This window comes from Paramisgurnus dabryanus, chromosome 3 (genome assembly GCF_030506205.2).
Source record: "Paramisgurnus dabryanus chromosome 3, PD_genome_1.1, whole genome shotgun sequence".
In the NCBI taxonomy this organism is placed as follows: domain Eukaryota; kingdom Metazoa; phylum Chordata; class Actinopteri; order Cypriniformes; family Cobitidae; genus Paramisgurnus; species Paramisgurnus dabryanus.
This window is the reverse complement of record NC_133339.1, coordinates 39,688,028-39,712,364: the sequence shown is the minus strand read 5'-3', so window position 1 is coordinate 39,712,364 and position 24,337 is coordinate 39,688,028. Positions and strand designations below refer to the sequence as shown.

At 38.1% G+C, this 24,337-nt stretch overlaps 1 protein-coding gene across 1 annotated transcript in view; it reads left to right on the top strand.

The window, feature by feature from the left end:
• Positions 1 to 990: 990 nt before the first annotated feature.
• Positions 991 to 24,337, top strand: part of LOC135744859 (4-galactosyl-N-acetylglucosaminide 3-alpha-L-fucosyltransferase 9-like) — a 110,916-nt gene continuing 87,569 nt past the window's right edge. The window contains exon 1 of the mRNA XM_065263240.2: positions 991 to 1,170. Within this exon, the coding sequence (XP_065119312.1) occupies positions 1,164 to 1,170 (7 nt within the window). The 5' untranslated portion in view covers positions 991 to 1,163. The remainder of the gene's footprint in view (positions 1,171 to 24,337) is intronic.

The following is a 24,337-nucleotide window of genomic DNA, read 5'->3' as shown; positions in this document are numbered from 1 at the left end:
TATTTTTCTTTTGTTCAGTCTTTATTATAAGCCCTAGGTTAAATTGTGTATTTTACTGTGACATCAAAATGTTATTAAGTAAGTTATTTTTAGGGCAGGTCCTATTTATTGTAGGCAAAAATGATTTTGTCAAAAAACATGGCTAGTTTGGCCATTTACCAATATTCTTTTATCCCCAGAATTGTTAGGATCAGGGCTTTGATGATTATGCTTTACTTGTATTACTTTAAAACCACCACAGGGGGCAGCAGAAAACAATTAATATAATGTGTACTGTTTTTGCATCCCTTCATTGCCCCCCAAAGAAAATGTAAGACATAAAACATTGCAAAACCTAAAATTTGAATTAAACAAAACATATTAAACATTGTTGGTTAGTAGCTTTATTTTTCTGAGGTCTTACACAACATTTATGATAAATTAATGTATTTTATAAAATGTCATTTAACCAAAATACTTGGGACTCAAAAACAACACAAACATTGCTCACTGTTCTGGAGAGTCTTAATTCTGATCATTTTTTAATTTTCAGGAAAAGCTCAGCCGTTTTATGAAGAACTTCCAAAGCATTCACAGCCAAACTCATTAAATGTCCCTGATTGCTTTGATTTATCGAATTTTACATTTTCTAAAAAAAAAAAACACCAGGAATAAATTACACGTGTTGTGAGGGACTTCTGCTGCACCTGTGGAAACTGTATCCTTGCGCCTGGATGGGAATTATTGTAGTTTAAATGTTTATCATCTTTATAGTTGTAATTTTAAAAGTCTGCCTATTTTAGCAAAGATTATATGATATATGATATCATATTATGTTAAGAAATTCACAATAAAAACATCAGAAGCAGGAATACCCACATATCAACGTTGGCTGGGAGGAAACAACATAAAACTATACTGAATCAGGCTACAATAGCAAATCACAAACTATTCTAAACATCTTATTAATTTTAATATAACAATACGATATCCCAGAACAAACTGACAATGACTATCAGAGATGACACAATTTGGGTGTAAACTTCTCTTTCGTAAAGCTATGTGTTGAAATTGTTTACATACGCGCGTAACCGAAGATCATAGCGAGCTATCAGTTGCCAGGCGCGCATCCCTAGCACTGTCAGGACGTCTAAGTTACATACACAACAAACCTGCATTGAACCATGACTGGTAAGTGTTTAGCTTATTTTTCTATTTTCTCAGGAAAAGCGGTCGAGCATGTTTTAACCAAAGATGTAGCTGTGTACACGAGATCCCAAAACAAAAGCACAGGATTACGTCTACAGATAACGAATCATCTTCAACTTGCAGATTATTGCTGTATCGAGTAAAGTTAATATAGAGTAAACTTACTGACTAAAAAAAGAAAAACTGAATAATTTATTGACTTGTGTATAACGGATGTAAGTGCGTTGCGGATGCTAAGTAAGGTAAGCTAGCGTTATATTTTATTTAATAACTCTGTTGCCTCATCTATCGACATGGTGGACAAGGTGAAACAAACGTCTAAAAGAGTAACTTACATACCTCGGTTATCCTGACAAGCTGTTTCCTCTTCTAAAGCAGTGGCGGCAGAGATTTTCTGATGCAGGTGCTATGGGGATGCTCAACACTTAAGAGAAGGTGCTTTGAATTTTGGGGGCGTTTCATTATGGATGTCGCATTGGACCACCCTTGGTATAGAGTAGACCCTTTTACAGCCCCCGTGACCAAATAGCCTGCGCGTGCATTTTGGGAACAGAAGTGGATGCCCATTAGTTCTAACGTGTTAGCAACTCAGAAAGTTTATTAAAACGGTTTCCCAGCATCAAAATGTCTGTTTGGTGCACTAATATACAGGGGTTAAATTGGGATTTGTTATGTGGGGGGGCTCTGCTGGGAGGGTTACTTCGAGGGGTAACATGTTTAATACTGTTTATTTAGTTTATTTATTAAACTATACAACAGTTATATCCATTGTTATCCAGTTATCATAATGTAATTAGATGAGTGGCATACATACTTTAATCCTTTACACGTTTCTAGTCATCTATTAAGTTTTCTCAACGTGGGCACCATTCTTATCTCTCTCTCTCTCTCTCTCTCTCTCTCTCGCGTTCTTGAAGTTTTCAGTTTTTTCGCTTGAGTTGCATAACTTGCGCAAAGACGCGTTTAAAGGGAAAAGCGCGTGTTTTCGCGGCAATTGCATCGCCCCGTGCGAGGACGCGCCCGGTTGTGTCTTTGCATTGACTTTGTATGTAATCTGCTCGCGCAAATTGTTGAACTTGCGTTGGTGAGTATGCCCGTAATGAAACGCATTATTCCCTTCGCGTCAGTGCACACGCACAAGTGCAGTGGGTACACTGGCAAGAGCAGAGCGAGACCTTTAGCCTATGTGCCGGGGCTTAGCCCCGGACGGCCCCGGCCCAATTTAAACCCTGCTAATATATACTAATATACGTATATATGTATCTGGCCACTTTAACCTGATAAGAAACACTGTGCCGTACACGGCACACCCCCTCCCTTGCACGTGAGGCTGCATTACGTCATTGTAACTTTGAAGCATTAAATCTTTAAAATATACCGTCATGCGGCACATCGTTGTAAAGCTTAGACTTTTGGGATTCCATTAAGCGCACACAGAAAGCATAATATGATTTTTAGCAGTCATAAAACTGTAATCTAGTTGTTAGTTACCTGAACCGGGCGGCGCCGATTTAGGATATTTACTTACCTTCAAAATCTTTCCTTTATCCGCTTCGGTGAAATTGTCCAAAACAAATTGTTCATAAATCCCCAAAAGTCCAAGGAAATGGAATATCCAAGCCTTTTAATCCAAAACGATTTGTTCATCTCACAATCTTGACGTTTCTGACCGAATTACGATATAAATAGTGTATACAATAAGTTCACTAACAGACATTCGTTCGAATCTCACTTTTCATTCATGATTTATAATGAATATATTCGGATGTCATGTTTATTGTGCAACGTCTGAGGAACAAATGCGCCCCCTTGTGGAATTTCAGCCGTTCCATAAGAGGCTACATTTGGCCATCTGCTAACATCTTCTATCCACTCCATACATGGATCTGGTAGCTGTGTTGAAAATGTTGATAAAGTCAACTTTTTAAAATAACTTTCTTTGTCTATAGAAACGGGGCGTGTCGTATGAATGGCGTGGTTGAATTGGTTGCGCGAGCATTTAGGCGGAGGTTTTATACCATGGCTCCGCCTCTGGCTCCACGGATGATTCCTTCTGCGCATGACTTGGCTCCAAACTGACATTTTTACGTAACATGGCGGCGACCGTGGTCGAACATTTTTGGCTTCAATTCATTACAATGGTGGGAGGCGACGTCGCGTCGTCCAACTTTTTTTACAGTCTATGGTACAAACAGTAATAGTCTACAGTATATACACGCGTAACGTACACGCCCGCATTAACTGGCCTATACTCCTTCCGCGACTATGTAAAAGTATTTAACACAAGGGCTATAGATACAATATACATAAGCCTGCCAATGTAAACCTCTGAAAATAATATTTCACAATTCTGTCACAGTCAAGCCCTGAATACAACGGAGCAACAAACAACACAATCCAACAGAAACTGTGCACGCTTATACTCAGATCACGAAATCACACAGCCAGTTACCAACACTAGTCTAATGATGAATCCGGGTCCGTTTACGTTTTGATAGTTTGTTTTTTCGTTTAAACCAAAAAAACAAAATAACGAGAAACCACACGTTTTTCATTTGTCGTTTCAAACAAAAAAACACAAACCGCTAAAAAAAGAGCCGTTCTTCCGTTTTTGGTTTCTGAATCTAAAAATGAAAAACGACTAAACCAAATTCAAGTAACGATCCGATTTTGGTTTTTGGAAATTCCTTTTTTCATTTCTCCGTTTGAAGATCTACATTAAAAGAAAGACAGGTTGGCCACGTGACACAGAAGTTATAGTAACTACAGCCTATCAAATAAAAGCCGGTCATAATAATATGCAGCACTAACGTTACACCAGAGTAATATTAGAAGAAAAAAAATCAATAAATAAATAGGCTTAGTTGTTACTGTTAGCGCAGAGTTGTTACTGTTAGCGCTATATTATATAATTAAATTAATATTTAATGTGGTTTCCGCCATAATGGACCAAACTGTTCCCCCTTTCTACCAGCAGGTGGCAGTATTTAAACGACTGACTGTATTGTGTCTTTGGTAACTGTGTTTTAACTCAAGATTGCTGATACAGATGTTTTTATTGTTGTTCATTTAATTACCTAGTTAAACTTGAATAAACTACTTAAACTTACCCAGAGTTAAACTTGCATGCCCTTCTGTTTTAACATTTATTCAACATAACACATGCTTTCAATGACATTACATGTGCAATCATAGAACATTCACTGTGAAGCCCTAAGGTAAGAACATTTTACAAGGTCTTCAAAAGAAAGTCCAAAAACATAATTGCATTAATAAAAACGTCTCGGTTACGTATGTAACCCTCGTTCCCTGAAGGAAGGGAACGGAGACGTCACGTCGTGACCGACGAATTGGGAACCGCTTCGCGGGTGACCTATCTACTTCGAGAACTATCAGAAACGCCAATGAACTTGGCATGCAGGTATTTGCATAATGCCGGCGCCGCCCCGCCAGGTGCGTATATAAGCCGCAGGTGCATAATACCAAATCAGCTATATTATTGCTGAGAAGCCGAGCAACAGTGCCGGCCTGAAAACAGCAATGGAACAGCAAACTGTGGCGACGGGACGTGAAGTCTCCGTTCCCTTCCTTCAGGGAACGAGGGTTACATACTGTACGTAACCGAGACGTTCCCTTTCAGTCGGTCACTACGACGTCACGTCGTGACCGACGAATTGGGAATCCCTACCAAAACGCCACTGCAGCTGAACCCTTCCAGTGTCTGTAAAAGCCCTCCGCCCTCCACATAAGGGGCGGAACCTAAGGCAAAATGCAGAAGGCCGGTCACTACCTGTTCCTTAACCCACGATAGTGAAGCAGCGAACTGGGGAAGCGTCTAAACTGAGCGGAGCTAGAACACTGCGGAAGCCATCCCCTAAGAAGGTAGAATGGATGACATAAAAATATGAAACAACCGATAGGTTGCTCATAAGAAGTCTCTGAACAAAACATAGTATGCACAGAGATGCAGAGCAGGCTCTGCTAAGGAAAACGTGGAGGATTAGTACCCCACGGAGTATACACACAAATGAACCCCGCGTAGGGGACAAATGTGGATGCCTAGCCTACACAGATTTACAGAGAATACATCAGTGATAGGTTGACAGCGGATGCTCCGCAACACCAGCTATCAGGGCGGTGGAGGAGAGGCAAAAACAGTTTTTGTGACGTTTTTGACCCGATGGCCTTCCATATTGGTGCAATGTGCATCACCAAAATAGAGGCTCCAAGCCGACACACGAGCCGACCCTCGGCATTCTTAACCAGTTAGTAGAAAGAACCCGAGTGGAAACCGATTCGACACGAACACTATAGAATCTTGTGAACGTATTAGGTGTCGCCCAGCCTGCAGCTCTACAAATATCTGTTAGCGAGGATCCGCGAGCCAGTGCCCAAGATGATGCCACACTGCGTGTAGAGTGGGCACGTAAATTAAATGGACAAGGCACGTCCTGCTTCTGATATGCAAGGGCTATAGTATCCACAATCCAATGTGACATCCTCTGCTTGGTGACAGCTTTCCCTTTCTGCTGACCACCGTAACAAACAAAGAGCTGATCTGAGGTCCTAAAGCTTTGCGTCCTGTCTATATAAACACGTAGTGCACGAACAGGGCATAACAACGCCATGGCTGGGTCTGCCTCCTCCAAAGGCAGCGCTTGCAGGTTCACCACCTGATCTCTGAAAGGAGTGGTGGGAACTTTGGGCACGAAGCCGGGCCGGGGTCTCAGTGTTACGCTGGATGCAGCCGGCCCGAACTGAAGGCACGAATCGTCGACCAAAAATGCATGAATATCCCCTATCCTCTTAACAGAAGCCAACGCAAGGAGAGTTAATGTTTTCATAGTAAGAAATTTAACACTCACACTATGCAGAGGCTCAAATGGGGCTTCCTGGAGTGATTTCAGCACCAAGGACAGGTCCCAAGGAGGAATAGAGGGAGGACGCGAAGGATTCAGTCTTCGAGCGCCTCTGAGAAATCTAATGACCAGGTCGTGCTGACCCACTGTCCTACCGTTAATGGGTGAATGGTGAGCTGATATCGCAGCGATATCGACCTTAATAGTGGATGGTGACAGCCTATTCTCCAAACGACGCTGGAGATACAAAAGCACAACACTAATCGGGCATTCTCGGGGGTTCTCACGTTGGGAAGAACACAAGTCGACAAACAGGTTCCATTTAAGCGCGTAAGCCTGCCTCGTAGACGGCGCTCGCGCTGCAGCAATAGTGTTAGATACCTCTTGCGGTAAATCACTCAAATCCTCCGTGCCCCGTCCAGAGACCACACATGGAGGTTCCACAGGTCGGGGCGCGGGTGCCATAATGTGCCCTCTTGTTGAGAAAGAAGGTCCTTCCTCAGGGGAATCTTCCAAGGAGGGGCTGTCGCGAGGAGAGAGAGTTCTGGAAACCAACTCCTGGTTGTCCAATACGGTGCCACCAACAGCACGCTCTCCTCGTCCTCCCGGATTTTGCATAGGGTTTGCGCAATGAGGCTCACCGGGGGGAACGCGTATTTGCGCATGTTTCGCGGCCAGCTGTGTGCCAATGCATCCACACCGAGCGAGTCGTCGGCTAGTGAATAGAACAGGCGACAATGGGTCGTCTCTGGGGAAGCAAACAGATCTATCTGCGCTTTGCCGAAACGTCTCCAAATCTGCTGAACCGCAATGGGGTGGAGCCGCCATTCGCCGGGACGCGCAGCCCCAGAGAGCGCATCCGCCTCTACATTGAGCGTGCCCGGAATGTAAATGGCACGAAGAGACCTCAAATTCTTCTGACTCCAAGTGAGGAGGTGACGGGCGAGATGCGACAGGTGACGCGAGCGTAAACCGCCTTGACGATTGATGTACGCCACGGTCGCAGTGTTGTCTGTGCGAACTAATACATCTTTGCCCTGTAACTCGTTGCTGACACGGACGAGCGCAAGACACCACGTGACGTCGTAGTGACCGACTGAAAGGGAACGCTTAGCGCTGTCCACACTGAGTACATCAGCAATAATTGCAACAAAACGTTTCCATTAACTTTTGAACATTTCCTGCTTATTGACTTGGATGAATATTTGCCCATTCCTCTGTACAGAACAGCTTTAACACCAATATTGGTGGGTTTCCTCACATGAGCTGCTTGCTTCCTCATCCTTCCACTACATTTCAATGATTTTAAGGTCAGAACTTTTGACTTGGCCTTTCCAAAACATTTACTTTATTCTTCTTTAAGGTAGGTGGGTAGATTTATTTTGTCACAATATAATCGGTTATAAAGTATAGATTTAGTTTGTAACTCCCTTCCGCTACATAGCAGACAATAAACATTAATATAGAAGCAATTATAATAAACCGAAATAAACTATAACCAGTGGAGCAGTGCTAATGATGAACTAGAGCATGGGTCACCCTTTGACCGGCCCCCCAGCCCCTCTGCCCCCCACAACCGGCCATATGAGGCAATTTTATTTTTGTAATTGTTCTTTGGAAAGTAATAACATGTTCGCATCTGGTATTTTGTTGATTTTTTTAAGTTAAAAAATGATATTTAGTTACAAAATGAACTATATTTGCCAAATTTGCATCACCCGACATGCTTGTGATCAAGCAGTAACAGACCACGCACGTGCAGATCAATGTCCAGAACTGGCAGTGTTCAGGACAGCAAAAGGGCTAGCATTAAACAAAAAGTTGATAAGAGAGTGCAGAGTTATAAAAGAAGAGTGGACCAATGATTATTTTTTGTTCAGTGTAAGGACGGTGCAGTTTGTATTATATGTAAAGAAAGTGTGGCAGTTTTCAAAGAATATAATCTTTGTCGTCACCATGAAACCCGACACAAAGAGTATGCTAGCTAGCGAGGGCAAGCAAGAGAAGACAAGATTCGAAGGACAAAAGGCGTACTAGCTGCACAAAAGAATGTATTCCTTTGCCAAACTCAGGTAAACCAGGCTGCATTCCGAGCTAGCTATAAGGTAGCTCACCTACTACCTACCCATGGAAAGCCGTTTACTGATGGGGACTTTGGCTGTGCCAGGCTAGTAATCTCTACTACTCAATGAGGCCTGCTGGTGGTCATTTTGGTCTGGGCCATACAATTCTATGTCATATGTTATATAGCTGACCCGCCCCCCCATCACGGTCAGGAACGATAATGTGGCCCCCAGAGAAAAAAAGTTTGGTGACTGTTAGGTTTATTAAATTTACCTTAACAACAATTAAGACACATCAGACCAAGAATAAAGGTTTAAAACTCGGAAGGGAAAGAACCAGAGAGATTTCTTCTCAAGAAATGCTCAAGCTGTCTCTCTCTCCGATTCTTTGTCTGCAAGCTCATTTTATTAGATGGGTTGACACCCAAAAAAGATAAGTGCAAGACAACATACGTCATGAATGTAACACGCACATACACACACATCTAAAAACATCTTTAAACTAGACTTTAGGTAAATGCTGTGTTCTAAATAGAAAAGCAAAACTTTCCACCACTCCAAACTAAGAAGGGGGGTGTTAAAACTTAAAATCTTAAAGGACAGCACGTACTCTTTTTATGTTGCTATAAGGAAGAAGCAAAGTATTGGTTATAAAGAAACATATCCATAAATGGTAATAAAATAATTTTCCCAACAGTGACCCCTGAACTAGAGTTTACTAATCTGATAACTTGGGGGGGGGAGTTAATGCGCTCATTAAACGTGAATGGTGATGTGAACGTGGATAGGCACAATATTAAATCACTGTAATAAACTACTGTTTCTCACATTTTTCTTCCGGTTCAGGTTTATATAAGCCTATTTATTTATAGATTTTTTTCTTCTAACGTTACTCTGGTGTAACGTTAGTGCTGCATATTATTATGACCGGCTTTTATTTTGATAGGCTGTATTTACTACAACTTCCGCGTCACGTGGCCAACCTGTCATTCTTTTAATGTAGATCTTCAAACGGAGAAATGAAAAAAGGAATCTCCAAAAACCAAAATCAGACCGTTATTTGAATTTGGTTTAGTCGTTTTTCGTTTTTGGATTCAGAAACCAAAAACGGAAGAACGGCTCTTTTTTTCGCGGTTTTGGTTTTTTTGTTTGAAAAGACAAACGAAAAACGTGTGGTTTCTCGTTATTTTGTTTTTTGGTTTAAACGAAAAAACAAACTATCAAAACGTACACGGATCGATGATGTTGTCGCAATTAAGAAGAGTCCTACTTTGCTAAATTTCCAAACTTGCTATCAAAAACAAACTGCCGTGCGTTAGGTCAAACGTTCACCGGGCGCTGCGCCCACTGGCCAAGAAGATCACCTGTTTGGGCCTTGTTATTTTACACTAAAATATATATTTTTAAATTATTATTTAATTCCTTTTTTAACAACATGAAAAAGACTATTCAAACATGACATTAAAATATAGACATATAAAATATTACAGACATTTCTCGGGGGTGCTGGGCGGGTGCTATGGATATTATAGGGGGAGCTACAGCACCACCTAGCTCCTCCCTGGCGCCGCCACTGTTCTAAAGGGTTCTGAAATAGAAAGTGAAAGTTGTTCGTCCCCATCTCCTGGACACAACCAGGGGATTCAGGAAAAGTCTTGAGTCAAAAAATAAGAACCTTAACCCTTTAACTGCCACACCAAGAAAAAGGCATTTTATTATTTTATTTTATTTTATTTTATATATTTTTTTCCATTTCTTATCTCATTATGTCACTAGTTAACACACTCAATGTATTTTTTCAACACATCCCATCATTTTTTAAATTGCTATGCAATTAGAGCAGTATTATTATTTTTTCTGTCCAACTAGCTTATGTAACATAATGAAGTCATACAATATGACTGAAAACAATAGATAGATCAAAACAGAAAAACTTTCTGGTGGTAAAAATGAAATAATAGTATAAAAGAAAAGATTGACTTACTTATATTAAAACCACTGCTTATATATATTTTAAATATTATACGTTAAATAATATAATTTAAACAGTACATTTACAGAACTGTACTTTTTTGTACTGTACTTTTTTTATTTTTACTTAAATGTCAAAATAACCCCAAGCTAGTTTGAGACCCCTGACTTAAAGGAATTCAAACACATACTATGGAAATCAGAAAATATGAACTATAATACACATTTTTTTAAACATAATCAAAATAAAATAGTTTTGTATTAGATCTTCTTTATTTATTGAAGTATCAAATGTAACGCATGAAGTGAAATTATTTCATGTTTTTTAGCAATAAAAAATAACTAAAAATAACAAAAATAATGACATAACATTCTTTCTGCATTCAAAACCAAAAGAAGGCAAATGATAGTAATACAATGGCATTTTAGTCTTTTATGATTCAAGAAACACACTGTCAAATGTGGTAGTGCAACATGATTTTTCTTCTTTTTTGAGATAAATTAACATTTCTTTGTAAACCAGCAATGCTGTGTAGAGTAAGCCAACATTAGAAACAATCCTTCAAACAATTTAAAACATCTTTTAAGAAGGGATTTCTGATTAATTAATCAGACAGTAATTATGATTTCCATACATTAATTATATGAATTCATTATATATTTTTTAAAAATATCCAGAAGTGGCAAAAAATACATACTTAAGAACTTATCTCAATATATTCAATAAGAAATAATAGACATTGCTAATGTGTCGTCATCATGACATATTCCCAGTGGTGAACGCAAAGCATTTTGGGAATCCGCAGCACAAACGTACAGGCGCCAGACTCCTTTGCATGGAGGGAAGGACGCAGTGTTCAAAATGCCGTCTACTTGCTGTGTTATAAACTGGAATAGTTCTTCTCATGATAAGTGCCATAAAGCTTTAGAACGGAAAATCCTTTTATCGTTTTCAAATGTGGAAAAATATTAGTATAAGGCATGTTTCAGAGGTGAAAAAAAGGCGACGAATGGCATGGATAGCAGCAGTAAGGAGACCCAAGCAGGGAGCTACACTGCGACCAAAATGGTCGCATATGCGACCTTTTGAGCTGCCGTTGCGACCCTAATTTTTAATGGGTCGCAAATGTGCTACCTAATGTTTTAGACAATATGCTATGATTTACTATGAGCATTTATTAAAACAAAAATGTGGATCTTCAGAATACGTTTTATAACATGCTCTGAGCCATCAACACGTTGGCTTCATTTTGCGTGAAAGCACGTCGTGTCTCTCCCTATCAGTGTGCGTTTGCGTGCTCAGCTGTTTCTCAATGAATTGGATGGGACGCGACGCAAGCGCAGTGTCTTCCTTGTTTCTGAACTTGAGCAGAGGTCTTTCTTCACTGAGGACGCGGGACTCGTATGGTTCCGGGTTTATATTTTAAATGGTCTGTCGGGTCCGGTTAGGTCCTAGTTTAATTAACACTCTAAAAAAACAAACGGTGCTATATAGCACCAAAACAATTGCGTTGGATCGTAACGATAGAAGAACCATTTTAGTGCCATATAGCACCGGTGAAGAACCAGTGAAGCACCAGTAAAGCACCAGTGAAGCACCAGTGAAGCACCAGTGTAGAACCATATAGGGGCCATATAGCACCACATATGGTTCTACATAGCACTATATGGTTCTACACAGGTGCTTCACTGGTGCTTCACTGGTGCTTCACTGGTTCTTCACCGGTGCTATATGGCACTAAAAATGGTTCTTCTATCGTTACGATCCAAAGCAACTGTTTTGGTGCTATATAGCACCGTTTGTTTTTTAGAGTGTACTTTGGGTCCCAAGTCTGATTAATGTTGTGTTTATAACCCGAGTCGATCGGAAAACGGCCATGAGCGCTACCGCGCTAAAGCTCGAGTGCAGATTCAGCGTGCCTCCGGTTTCTATGGCGATGGTTCTTGTTACGACCACGCGCTGCATTTTCTTTCTCACATTTTTTTAATAATCTTATTATTAATTAACCATATATTTTCTAAAACCATATCCATATTAAGTTTGGACAGAGATTGTAGCAAAAAGCAATGCTAATGTCAAGCCAATTGCACTGAACGAGCAAAGCAATGTAAAGTCTGTCCCCGGGACAGCAAGTACACTTTTAAATCTGAAATAATGAGTGGATTAAGCTTTTTAAATCGGCAAGAGAGAAATAGAAAGATAGAGCAAAAGCAGTAAAAGTGCCTATCTAATAGAAATTATTACCATTATAACATCAGTCATAACATCAGTCACATTTATAATCTATAGACCTGCACTGTCTATTAATATACTATACATAGTATTGTATTATATTGAGTTTGATAAAAGGGGTCTAATTGCTTCATATATCAGTGCAAAAACAGTAAGTCTTTTCGTGGTGCTTTGACAAACAGTGTCAGCTTTGTTAATGGCAAAGAAAGTTTGGGGTGGTTAGATTGATGAAATATAATGTGAAATTGATATTAATTTTCAATGAATCAAAGTATTGTGTTGTGTCACACATTATTAGTTCTACATCACATGTATAGTAGACCATTATTTGTCAGTGGGTAATAATTGCCCTTTTCACCGGCTACCACCACCAAGTAAATTTCAGATCTGTGGGAAACACTGCAACGTTTAAGAAAACAAGGCGGCATGTGGTTTAAAAGATGGCAAGTAAAATAAAAAGCATATCTGTATGCAATACAGTTTCATTATTGTTCATTATTATCCAGAGCGCCTTAATATAACTTGAAAAAAATATGTGCGACCAAATCATATTTTGCGCCAGTAACTGAAAAAGTTGGTAGCGCAAGTGCCACCAGTGGAAAAGGTTAGTGTAGTTCCCTGCCAAGATAAAATAAGTTTTATTAATAAAGGCATAGAACCAGATTATTTGTAGTGCACTGACGACAATTTTGTATAATTATTTAATAATTAAATTAATAAAAAGACTGAGATATGTTTGGTAATTGTACCTAAACGAATTTGAAATTAATATGGTATATTTCATATCAATATATTTGTTTCCCTTAACATTTTAATTAAAACTAACTTGATTCTTATCTTAATTATAAAAATGTATTTCTGTATAAAATAATATTACCAATTAAAACACATTTGAGAGAGAGAGAGAGAGAGAGAGAGAGAGAGAGAGAGAGAGAGAGTTTTTGGTTAAGTTACAGTTTGACAAAAGCACAATGTTGTGTTGAGTGTACAAATTATGTAAACACTTTGCAGTTTGAATGATGTCCTGTGTGAACAAAATGACAGAGTATGTTTTCATGTTTCCTGTTCGATCGCGCCCGCACCTCTCTCTCTCTCTCTCTCTCTCTCTCTCTCTCTCTCTCTCTCTCTCTCTCTCTGTTGCGTATGTGCGGGGTGAGTGGGGAGCGTGAGTGTTCACGAGCAGAGACTGAATGAAAGTGGTTTTTCTACTGTTTTTTCCGTTTATTTTCTTCTTATTTTGAGGATCATCATTTAAAAGTAAGAATATAGGAAGTGAAGTGCTTAATTATTTGTTTGGCGCGGCGTCGGGAGGATTGCTGGCGGAGTTGGGATGGCATCGCGGCCTGGCGAGGACGCGCCGGTGCCACCGTCACTATCGCTTCAGCATGGCGTCAGGTGTGCGGTTGAATCGAGTGTGGCAGTGGAGGAAGTTTTAGTATCAATTGGAGAACAAGTTGGATATGAGAACATTTCTTCAGCGTCAAGAATGAACAAAGCTGTGGTTGTGTTCTTAAAGGATGAGAATTTGGTTAATCGTCTAGTAAGCAGCGGGATTTCGGTAAGTGGACTTTTTGTTGCTATTTCACCGTTAGTTAACCCAACCCGAAGGGTAATAATTTCAAATGTTCCCCCGTTCATCCCTGATGATGAAATTGAGCGTGCATTGTTATGGTACGGAAAGTTTGCTAGTACGCTAAAAACGATCCCATTAGGGTGTAAACATACGGCTTTAAAACACGTAATGTCGTTTAGGAGACAGGTGATAATGTTTCTGAAACAACCTGATTTGGATGTGTCTTTCAGAGTTCCTTATGAAGGGAAGACATACATGGTTTATGCTAGCACAGGCAGTTTAAAGTGTTTTGAATGTGGAGATGTTGGACATAAAAAGTCTAAATGTCCACATAAGGCGGGTGGTAGCGGTGTTAATACATCGAATCCTGCTGTTGATTCAGAGAACAGAGAATCTCATGTAGAGCAAACGACTCCTAGTGAGATTCGTACTGTGATTCCTAATGTTGATTCAGAGGCCAGAAACGAATCCAACGGAGAGCAAATGACTCTTAATGTTACAAAGGAAAGTGATGGAAGTGATGTTGCATCATGTAGTAACGTAGGAAATGGAAAACAGACTTTTGACAAGATTACAGAAATAAGAGAAAGTCTTGAATCAGATTGTAAGGAAAGTGAGGATGTTCCGACGAATGAAGTGGTTACTATGGAGATTAACAATATGCTGGTTTGTCCTGAGATGGCTAGAGAGGAAGATCTAAGGGAGGATGATACTCTTTCGGATATCTCTGAGATTGGGTCTCAAAACATGGAGGAGATGTATTCGTTGGATGAGATTAATGATTTTTTGGATACAACCTTTGGTAAAGTGGTAGAGGTGAAAGATTTTTTCCCAGATGTAGAAAAATTTGTTTATTCAATTAAAGTACTGCAGCGTACAGTGAGTTATGATGCATTGAGCAAACAAAAGAGATTCAGATTAAAGAAATTTCTTACGAAGGTGAGGAAAGATAAAGGGCCGTCTCTAATGAATAAGTAATGGCTAAAAAGCACTGGGTGACTTTTATGTGTTGTCTTTCTGTCCTTCTGTCTCTGTCCACTTTATATTTCAACTTTTTTATGGATAATTTAAAAGTGGGCTCTTTAAATATAAATGGAGGAAGAGATAGGGGCAAATTGGCAGTAATATCTGAGTTTTTAAATATAAATCGGGTCAATGTTGTATTTTTGCAAGAGACTCATAGCAATGATGATAATGAAATTGAGTGGAATAGATGGTGGGATGGAAATTTGGTATTAAGTCATGGGACAAATAATAGTGCGGGAGTAGCTATATTATTTAAAAAAGGGTTGAATGTCAATATTTTATATACTGAGGAAATTGAAAAAGGAAGGGTTCTTTTACTAAAAATACAGTATGGGGGACATGTTTTTGTTCTGGTTAATGTGTATGCCCCAAATAATGGGATGGAAAGAGTAAGAGTTTTTAATCAATTAGATAAAGCGCTTCAAAATTTTGATGATGATACTTGGTTAGTGTTAGGAGGGGACTGGAACTGTACTATTAATTTTCTAATTGATAGGAATGGTGAAGAGTCACATAGTTACTCTAGTAAATTACTGTATAACATAATGGGGAAATATGATTTGGTAGATGTGTGGAGAAGAAGGAATATTGGAGTAAGACGATATACATGGATGAAAGTAGTAGAAAATCTGGTTAGTGGGGCTAGACTGGATAGGTTTTATTTAAGTAAGTTGGTGGAAAATAGGGTAATGAGTGCATCAATATTGCCGAATGGTTTTTCTGATCATCATTTGATCATTTTTGATTTTAATATTAAGCAAATTTCAAAACCTAGATATTATTGGCATTTTAATGAAAAATTGCTAAAAGATATACTTTTTTGTGACAGTTTTAAGCTGTTTTGGGAGAAATGGAAAGAAAAAAAAAGTGATTTTGAAAGCCTTAGTCAATGGTGGGATGTGGGCAAAGTGCAAATTAGAGAGTTTTGTCAAAATGTTTCTGCTTGTAATTCTGTAAATGTGAAAAAAAACTATACAAAGTTTGCAAAAAGACATTGAGTGTTTGGAAGAGGATTTGATAAATAACAAAAGAGTACAGGACAATAGTACAATTTTAAATAAGAAAAGGAAAGAACTGGGGACTTTGTTACAAGAACAAGTGAAAGGGGCACTTGTGAGATCAAGGATTTGTTCAATTAAAGACATGGACGCTCCAACTTCATATTTTTTTAACTTGGAAAAAAAGACCGTTCAGTATAAACAGATGCATCATCTTCGTTGCCCAAACGGAAATATAACAACAAATCCGACGGAAATGAGGAAGTTGGCGGTGGATTTTTATTCTATGTTGTATAGTGCTGAGGATTGTGATCATGATAGTGCAAAAGACTTGCTTAAAGATTTACCACAGTTGGAAAAAAAAAATAAAAAAGATTTGGATGGTATAATTACATATGGAGAATTAACAAAAGCGGTGCAGCAGTTGTCTAGGGGGCGCTCTCCAGGAATTGATGGTTTAACAGCTGAGTTTTATAAACATTTTTGGGGAATATTAGGGGAGGATTTTTATGAAGTTGTATTAGAATGTTTTAAAAATAAACTTCTTCCTGTAAGTTGTAGAAGGGCTGTAATTTCACTGTTACCAAAAAAAGGAGATTTAGGTTATTTAAAGAATTGGAGGCCAGTATCTTTATTATGTTTAGATTATAAAATACTCTCAAAATCTATTGCAAATAGGCTCAAAAATGTTTTGAACATGTTGATTCATAAAGATCAAACATATTGTATACCGAAGCGATCAATAATGGACAATTTGTTTTTTTTAAGAGATGTGATTGATTGTGGCTGTGTAAATGATTTAAATGTTGGTGTCCTGTCAATAGATCAGGAAAAAGCCTTTGATAGGGTGGACCATGATTATCTTTTCAATGTGTTAAAAAGTTTTGGAATTGGGGATCAATTTATTTCATATGTTAAATTGTTGTATTCTGATGTATCAGTGCTTATTAAGGTTGGTGGAGGAATAAGTGCCCCAGTAACAGTAACAAGAGGTATTAGACAGGGTTGTCCTCTTTCTGGACAATTATACAGTCTTGTAATTGAACCATTGTTGTGTAAGTTAAGGAGAAATTTGGGTGGTGTTTTAATTACGGGTATGAAGGAAACTTTTAAAGTGTATATGTCCGCTTATGCGGATGATGTAACTGTTTTTATTTCAGGACAAAATGATATTATAGCCTTGGAAACAAGCATTAGGCAATATGAGATGGCTTCTTCAGCTAGAGTTAATTGGGAGAAAAGTGAGGGGTTTTTAATGGGCAGGTGGAGAGATACCGGACCTCCAAAACTTCCAGGAGGATTGATTTGGGGGAGGGAGGGTATAAAAGTGTTAGGGGTGTTTTTAGGAAAAGAAAGTTTTAAAATGAAGAATTGGGAGGGAGTGCTGGAGAAGGTTGTAGCTCGATTGTCTAAATGGAAATGGCTATTACCACAATTGTCCTATAGAGGGAGAGTTCTAGTGGTAAACAATCTGGCAGCTTCCACGTTGTGGTATAAAGTTATTGTTCTGGAACCACCAAATGACTTGATCTGTAATATACAGAGGACAATTGTGGACTTTTTCTGGAGTGGAGAACACTGGACTCGGGCAGCAGTGCTGTACTTACCAGTATACGAAGGAGGTCAAGGACTGGTGGACGTAAAGAGTCGAATTGTTGTTTTCCGATTACAAGCAGTGCAGAAATTACTTTATCAAGAGGATTTATCATGGACACAGACAGCATGTGCATTCCTGCAGAAGGTTGAAGGTCTTGGATTAGACAAACACCTGTTTTTATTGAAAATTGATGGGTTGAGACTGGACAATCTCTCGTCTTTTTACAAATCATTGTTAAAAGCTTGGATTAAAGTTTTGAAAGTGGAGAGAAATTTGGAGGAACTTGGAGACTGGATTAATGAGGAACCTTTGTTTCATAATCCGTTGATTCAGACCAGGTTTTTATCATCATTAAGCATTCGGAGAACTCTCGTTAAGAATGGAGTCACTAAACTGGGACATTTACTGGATAACGGTGGTTGGAGTTCAGTGGACACTTTTAAAGCACTATCTGGTTTGTGCTCAATAAGAATTGCTTCGAAACTGAGAGATGAGATATTTGCTGTTTTGCCAAGTAGGTACAGAAGCCTTGTTGCTGGGGGAAACATACAACAGCCGAAAGGAGGTTTTCCAGAGCTACAGATTTCTCCCAATGTTGGTAGAGAACAAGAAGAAGAATGTGATGGATCTATATTGTCTTTTAAAACTCCGCAGCTAGAAGAGCTTGACATTGTGTCGAAAAAAGCTTTGTATTATGTCACAGTGAAAGTTTTTCACATGAACTCACTTAGCAGGCACAGTTTTGCAAAATGGACAGAGACAATGGAGCCAGACTTCCTAGTGAGGGACAGGTGGAGAGTCCTGTATAAGCCTCCCATTGAGAAGCGGACAGCTGATCTGCAGTGGAGGCTTATTCACAGGGCGATAGCTACAAACAGACATGTGGCTCACCTGAATCCAGCCATTGGGGGGGATTGTAGATTTTGTAGTGGTGAAGAAACTATAGAACATTTGTTCTTAGAATGTCGGAGACTTGGAGGCCTTTTTATGCTGCTTGATGCTTGGTTTCAGGGTTTTGGGGAGGAGTTTTCCCATAAAGTTTTTATTGGGGGACTCAAATACAAAGTGCTTGATAGAGGTAAAGTGTGTTTATTAAATTATTTAATTGGTACAGCAAAGCTTGCAATGTGGAAAACTAGGAAAAATAAGGAACTAGAACTTGGTTCAACGGATGTAGAAATGATGTTGAAGTGTATGGTAAAAGGCAGGATAAAAATTGAGTTTTCATATTACAAATTGATTAATAATGTTGAGAATTTTTTAGAAATTTGGGGTATAAATGAGGTTTTATGTGTTATTATGGATGGAGTTTTATGTTTCACTTTTTAATATATTCATTTTTTTTGTTGAAGGAAAATGATATGATAATAGTGTTGTAAATCCTGTATTTAATGTAATAATAAAGATCTGTTAAGCCTCTCTCTCTCTCTCTCTCTCTCTCTCTCTCTCTCTCTCTCTCTCTCTCTCTCTCTCTCTCTCTCTCTCTCTCTCTCTCTCTCTCTCTCTCTCTCTCTCTCTCTCTCTCTCTCTCTCAGTTTTGTGAAGTCAGTGCACATTGTTTCAAATTTTGTGTAGAATTGAGGAAGTGTTGTTCTGTCTCTATATCTCCTCGGTTACAGTAAGGGGAGATGCAGCTCTCTTTGGGTAACCAGTTTTGTCGATGTCTTCCTTTCTCTATAGTCAAAGTGTGATTGCTCAGTCTGTATCTTGTCATTGTTCTTCTTAATTTAGAGTCTTTCACTGGGCTTAGATATTCTGCTGTTGTATAATTTCTATTTAGGGTCAAATAACATTCAAGTTTACTTTGTTTTCCTGTTGATTTAGTCCAGTAAGTCAGGTAATTCTCCTTTTGTACTTTTATAATTTGGTTGGGCCGAATTTTTTTGATGTGTGTGTCAGTGGTGTTAGTTTGTTTTTGTAGATTTAGGATCATCTGAAGTAGTGGACTTTTGTCAATGTTCATTTCATGGTTTTTAAGGGCTTTAAAATGATAAGAGTTGGGGTCACTCATTTTAAGATTTTTCCAAAATTTGATGGTTCGTTTCTGAATGCGCATTAGCAGAGGATATTGGCCCAATTCTGCTCTGCATGCGTTATTTGGTGTGTTTCTCTGTACTCTGAGGATACTCTTACAGAACTCAGCATGTAAGGCTTCAATCGGGCTTTTGTCCCATTTGTTAAATTCATGGTTCAGGAGAGGACCCCACACTTCACTGCCATAAAGTGCAATAGGTTCTATGACTGATTGGAATATTTTGAGCCAGATTCTAATTGGTATTTCAATTTGGATTGATTTTTTGATGGTGTAAAAGGCTCTTCTTGTTTTCTCTTTCAATTCATTCATGGCCAATTTTAGGTTTCCAGTTGCACTTATTTTCAACCCAAGGTATGTGTAGCTTGTAACGTGATCAATTTTAGTCGCACCAAGGGTGAAATTTCTTTGTGTCTTCCTCTGACTTCCTGGTCTTTTCTGGAATGTTAAAGTTTTAGTTTTCTTAGTGTTAATATTAAGGGCCCAGGTGTGACAGAATTTATGCAAAATGTCTAGGCTTTGCTGTAGACCCTCTTGAGTTGGAGATAGCAAGACCAGATCATCAGAAAACAGCAGAAACTTGATGGTTGAATCATGTAGTGTGAGACCAGGTGCTGAGCTTTTTTCTAGGAGTTTTGCCAATTCATTAATGTAAATATTGAAGAGGGTGGGTGATAGTAGACATCCCTGTCTTACCCCCCTTCCATGAGTAAAAAATTCTGTTTGTTTATTTCCAATTTTATTTGGACATTGATTGTTTGAGTACATTGTTTTAATAATGTTGTATACATTACCCCCGATGCCTGATTCTAGAAGTTTAGATAGTAAGCCTTCATGCCAAATTGAATCAAAGGCTTTTTGGAAGAATATTTTGGTTTTATTTTGGTTAATCTATTTATCAATCAGGGTATGTGAAGATATGATCTGATGTTCTATGATTTGGCAAAAAAACAATTTGGCTTTTGCTTAGCACATTGTGTTCTGTAAGTAAATGTATGAGTCTTGTATTGATGATACTACAGAACAATTTCCCCAGATTGCTACTCACACATATACCTCTGTAATTATTTGGGTCTGATTTGTCACCACTTTTGAATGGGAGCTATAAGTCCCTTATTCCATATGTCAGGAAAATATCCAACACTTAAAATCAAGTTAAATAGTTTTAGTATGGCCAGTTTGAATTTGTGATTTATATTTTTAAGCATTTCATTTAGGATGCCATCTAGTCCACTTGCCTTTTTTGTTGTCAGATTCTGTATTTTATCATTTAGCTCTTTTTCAGTTATTGGGTAGTCTAGAGGATTTTGATATTAGCCAATAATTTTTTCCGTTTAATTTTTCATATATCTGTGTTTGTTCTGTATTCATGTTTATTTTGCTATAAAGTTGTTCAGAGTGATTTTTCCAGGTGTCTCCATTTTGTATAGTTATTTGTTCATGGTTCTTTTTATTCAGGAGATTCCAGTTGTCCCAGAAACTGTTTGAATGAATTGATTCTTCAATAGTTTCAAGCTGATTTTGGATGTAACGTTCTTTCTTTTTTCTGAGTGTATATTTATATTTTTTAAGTTCCTCACAATATTGGAGACGTAAATCTGGTTGTCTGTGCTTTTGATTGGCAAGTTGTCTTAAATTTTTTCTTATTCTTTTACAGTCTGAATCAAACCAGTCATCTCGTTTTTGTTCACAAATTTTATTTTTAGTGATTTTAAGGTTGGATATTGTTGCTAAACAATCAAATAATTTATGTTTTCTACAGCTAAATTTACATCATCAGCATTAGGAGAATAATTGTTTTCTATAAAGTTATCTAAAAGTAATTGCACTTGGGTGTGGTCATTAGCGGTAAGGTATTTTTCAGTGCTGTTTCGAGACCATCTGTAATTCTTTCTAATGTTATACAGCTTATTGGGTTGTGGATGTATGTTTGTGTTTTCTTCCCTTTTTAGATATAGAGTCAGTTGGCTGTGATCTGAGATGGGTGTTAGTGGTTTGACTATGAATGCTTTGAAAGAGAACAAATCTAAATCTGTGATCATGTAGTCAACTGTTGAACAACCATGAAATGAACTGTATGTGTATCTTCCTAGAGAATCTCCTCTTACTCTGCCATTGATAATGGATATGCCGAGACTTCGGCAGAGCACGAGTAGAATTTTTCCATTTTTGTTGACTTGTCTATCAAAGTTATTTCTTAAAAAATTGACACAGTTTTCTTGAAAGCTCTGTCCAAATATGTAATTATTACCATTGTCTGTGGTGTAATCGGGTAGGGATCCTGTTCTTGCATTAAGATCCCCACACACCAACACACTTCTAGGGCCTGGAAATGATTAATTTGATTATGGAGGGTTTCAAAGATGTTTTCATTATAGTAAGGAGATTCAGAGGGAGGAATATAAACAGCACATAAAAATATATCTTTTGTAGTTTGACTGATTTGATTATTAATTTTGAGCCAGACATGAGATTCTTCTTTTTTGACTAGTTGGATGTATTTGTCAATTTCAAGCTTGTGCCAAATAATTTTGCCACCTGAATCTCTCCCACATGTGATTTTTTCATGCTTTTGAGATGATATTGATATTTCACGATAACCTGGGGGACAAAGAGTGACCTTATCAGTTCTACGCCATGTTTCTGTTAATATTATTATGTCTGTATCTAATACACTTTTCTTAAAGTCCAGGGTTTTGGTTTTGTCTCCAAAACTGGATGAGTGTATTCCCTGAATGTTCCACAGTGTTATTGTCAGTGGGTTCATGTGCTTAACAAACGTTTTTCTGATCCTGCGGTTGTTCAGGAGGCGCATCAGTCTGTGTTGTTGTTGGTGTGTTTGTCTCGCGAGGTGTCAGAAGTGGATGTGCTGGTGGCTCTGTGATATTTGAGCTGTATTGTATGCTGGATTCTGTCTGCTTTTTCAGGCTTTGTATTTCTCTTTCTTTAAAAGTCAGCTCCTCTCTGACACTTTTAAACTCTCTGTTCAGGGTCTCTCTTTCCTGTTTAAGTTCTTTAATTTCTCCTCTCAACTCTTCAACACTAGTTTTAAATTCTTTCTTGAGCTGATAAAGTTGATTTTCTAATTGTTGTATATTTTTATTAGATGTTGTGTATGAGAGCATCAGTTCTCTGAGTTCCACCAGTTCAACTTCGTGTAGGGATAGACTGTTTCGTATCTGAGTGACTGACTTCTCCAGCTGTGTGTCACAGTACAGGATAAGCTCCTCCTTCTCTTCCTCTAGCTCCGCCCCTGAACTCTTGGTCTCAATATGGCCGTCTGCTCTCTTTGCCTGTTTCTCGTTTTCTACCATGGCTTTCAGACTGTGAAAATTTGCTTGGACGGAGTTGAGACATGCTTCATTCCCTTGAAACATTATGGTCCCATTGTGATAAATATTTACAGTCAGAAATGCTTTGCTGGTGTCTCCTTCTTCTTCATGAATTTGAATTTGTCTCCCATTACAGATGCCATGCTTTTTAATATTCTTGTAATATTTGCAGATGACTGTGTGCCAAGCAGTGCTGTTTTCTGTGTAGAGCAGTAGATTTGTGATTGTGGATTTGTCTCCTTTTTGAAAGTAGTCAGCCATTAAAGTCTCTGGATTTTTCTTAAGTAGCTGATGTTTATATGTTTTCTTGTCTTTTGCACTCTTTATTTTCAGTGGATATGTGATGTGATGGGGGAGGGGCGCTCCTCCTGCTGCTGTCTCTGCCTCTGATGTTCCCTCCATTTTCACTCATTAATATGTTGCTAATTTAGCTTTAGCCAGTTGTATATTTCTCTTTTTAAGTTTTTTTGTTGTAATTTTTAAAGCAATGAAGATAAAGATAACTTTGTCTTGCCTGTTTGTTGATTGAAGTTTGTTTCCGGATGATTTCAATTGTATTGTCTTGTTCAGCTCTGCTGCTGGCCCTTAGTTGTTTGTATTCAAATTTGATCGAAATAAAAAAGTCTAAAATGATTGATTTTCAGTTATCTTGTGAAGTTTTCCTTTATCTTCAGTTTAATGTAGGTTTTGTCGGGTTTGGTTCTTCTAAGAGGTGATAAAATGTTAATACTTTAAGAGCTGAATTGGAGCCCCTTACGAAAAAGAAGTACACTTCAAGTTAATTTTATTAAATATACTTAAGTAATGTTGGAGTATAGTTTTAAGTATACTTTATGTAGTAAATTTACTCACATTTATGTTCTAGTAGTAGGCCTATGCTTGAATACCGCTTGGGACTAAATTGGCCCACTTTTAGTATATAGAAGTATACTTCTAAGTGTACTATAAGTGTAAGAGTAGTCAACTTTAAGTGTTCAACTAGTGCACAATTAGTTCTTCATTTGTACTGCAAGTGAACTCATGAGAATACTAGTAGTTTTCTAGACTTATACTTCAAGTGTACATGCAAATGTTCTGTTAGTGTACTCTTAGTAAACTAGTAGGTTACTTATTGTGTGCTGCAGGTATACTTCCAAGTGTTCTTTTAATATACTTTTAGTTAACTAGTAGTTTACTAGTCATATACTGAAAGTGTACATTCAAGTGTTCTGTTAGTGTACTCTTAGTAAACTAGTAGGTTACTTACAGAGGTGGAAAAAGTAATAAAATATTTTACTTAAGTAAAAGTAAAGTTACTCGTCTAAAAATCTACTCAAGTAAAAGTAAAAAGTAACTCATTTTAAATTTACTCAGAGTAAAAGTTACTTTTTTTTACAACGGGGAGAGGTGGAGGATTCTAGTATAGTTCAAAAACGACATGGGGATATAAATCTTTACAATTAAAGTGCAATAACAAAAAGTTAAT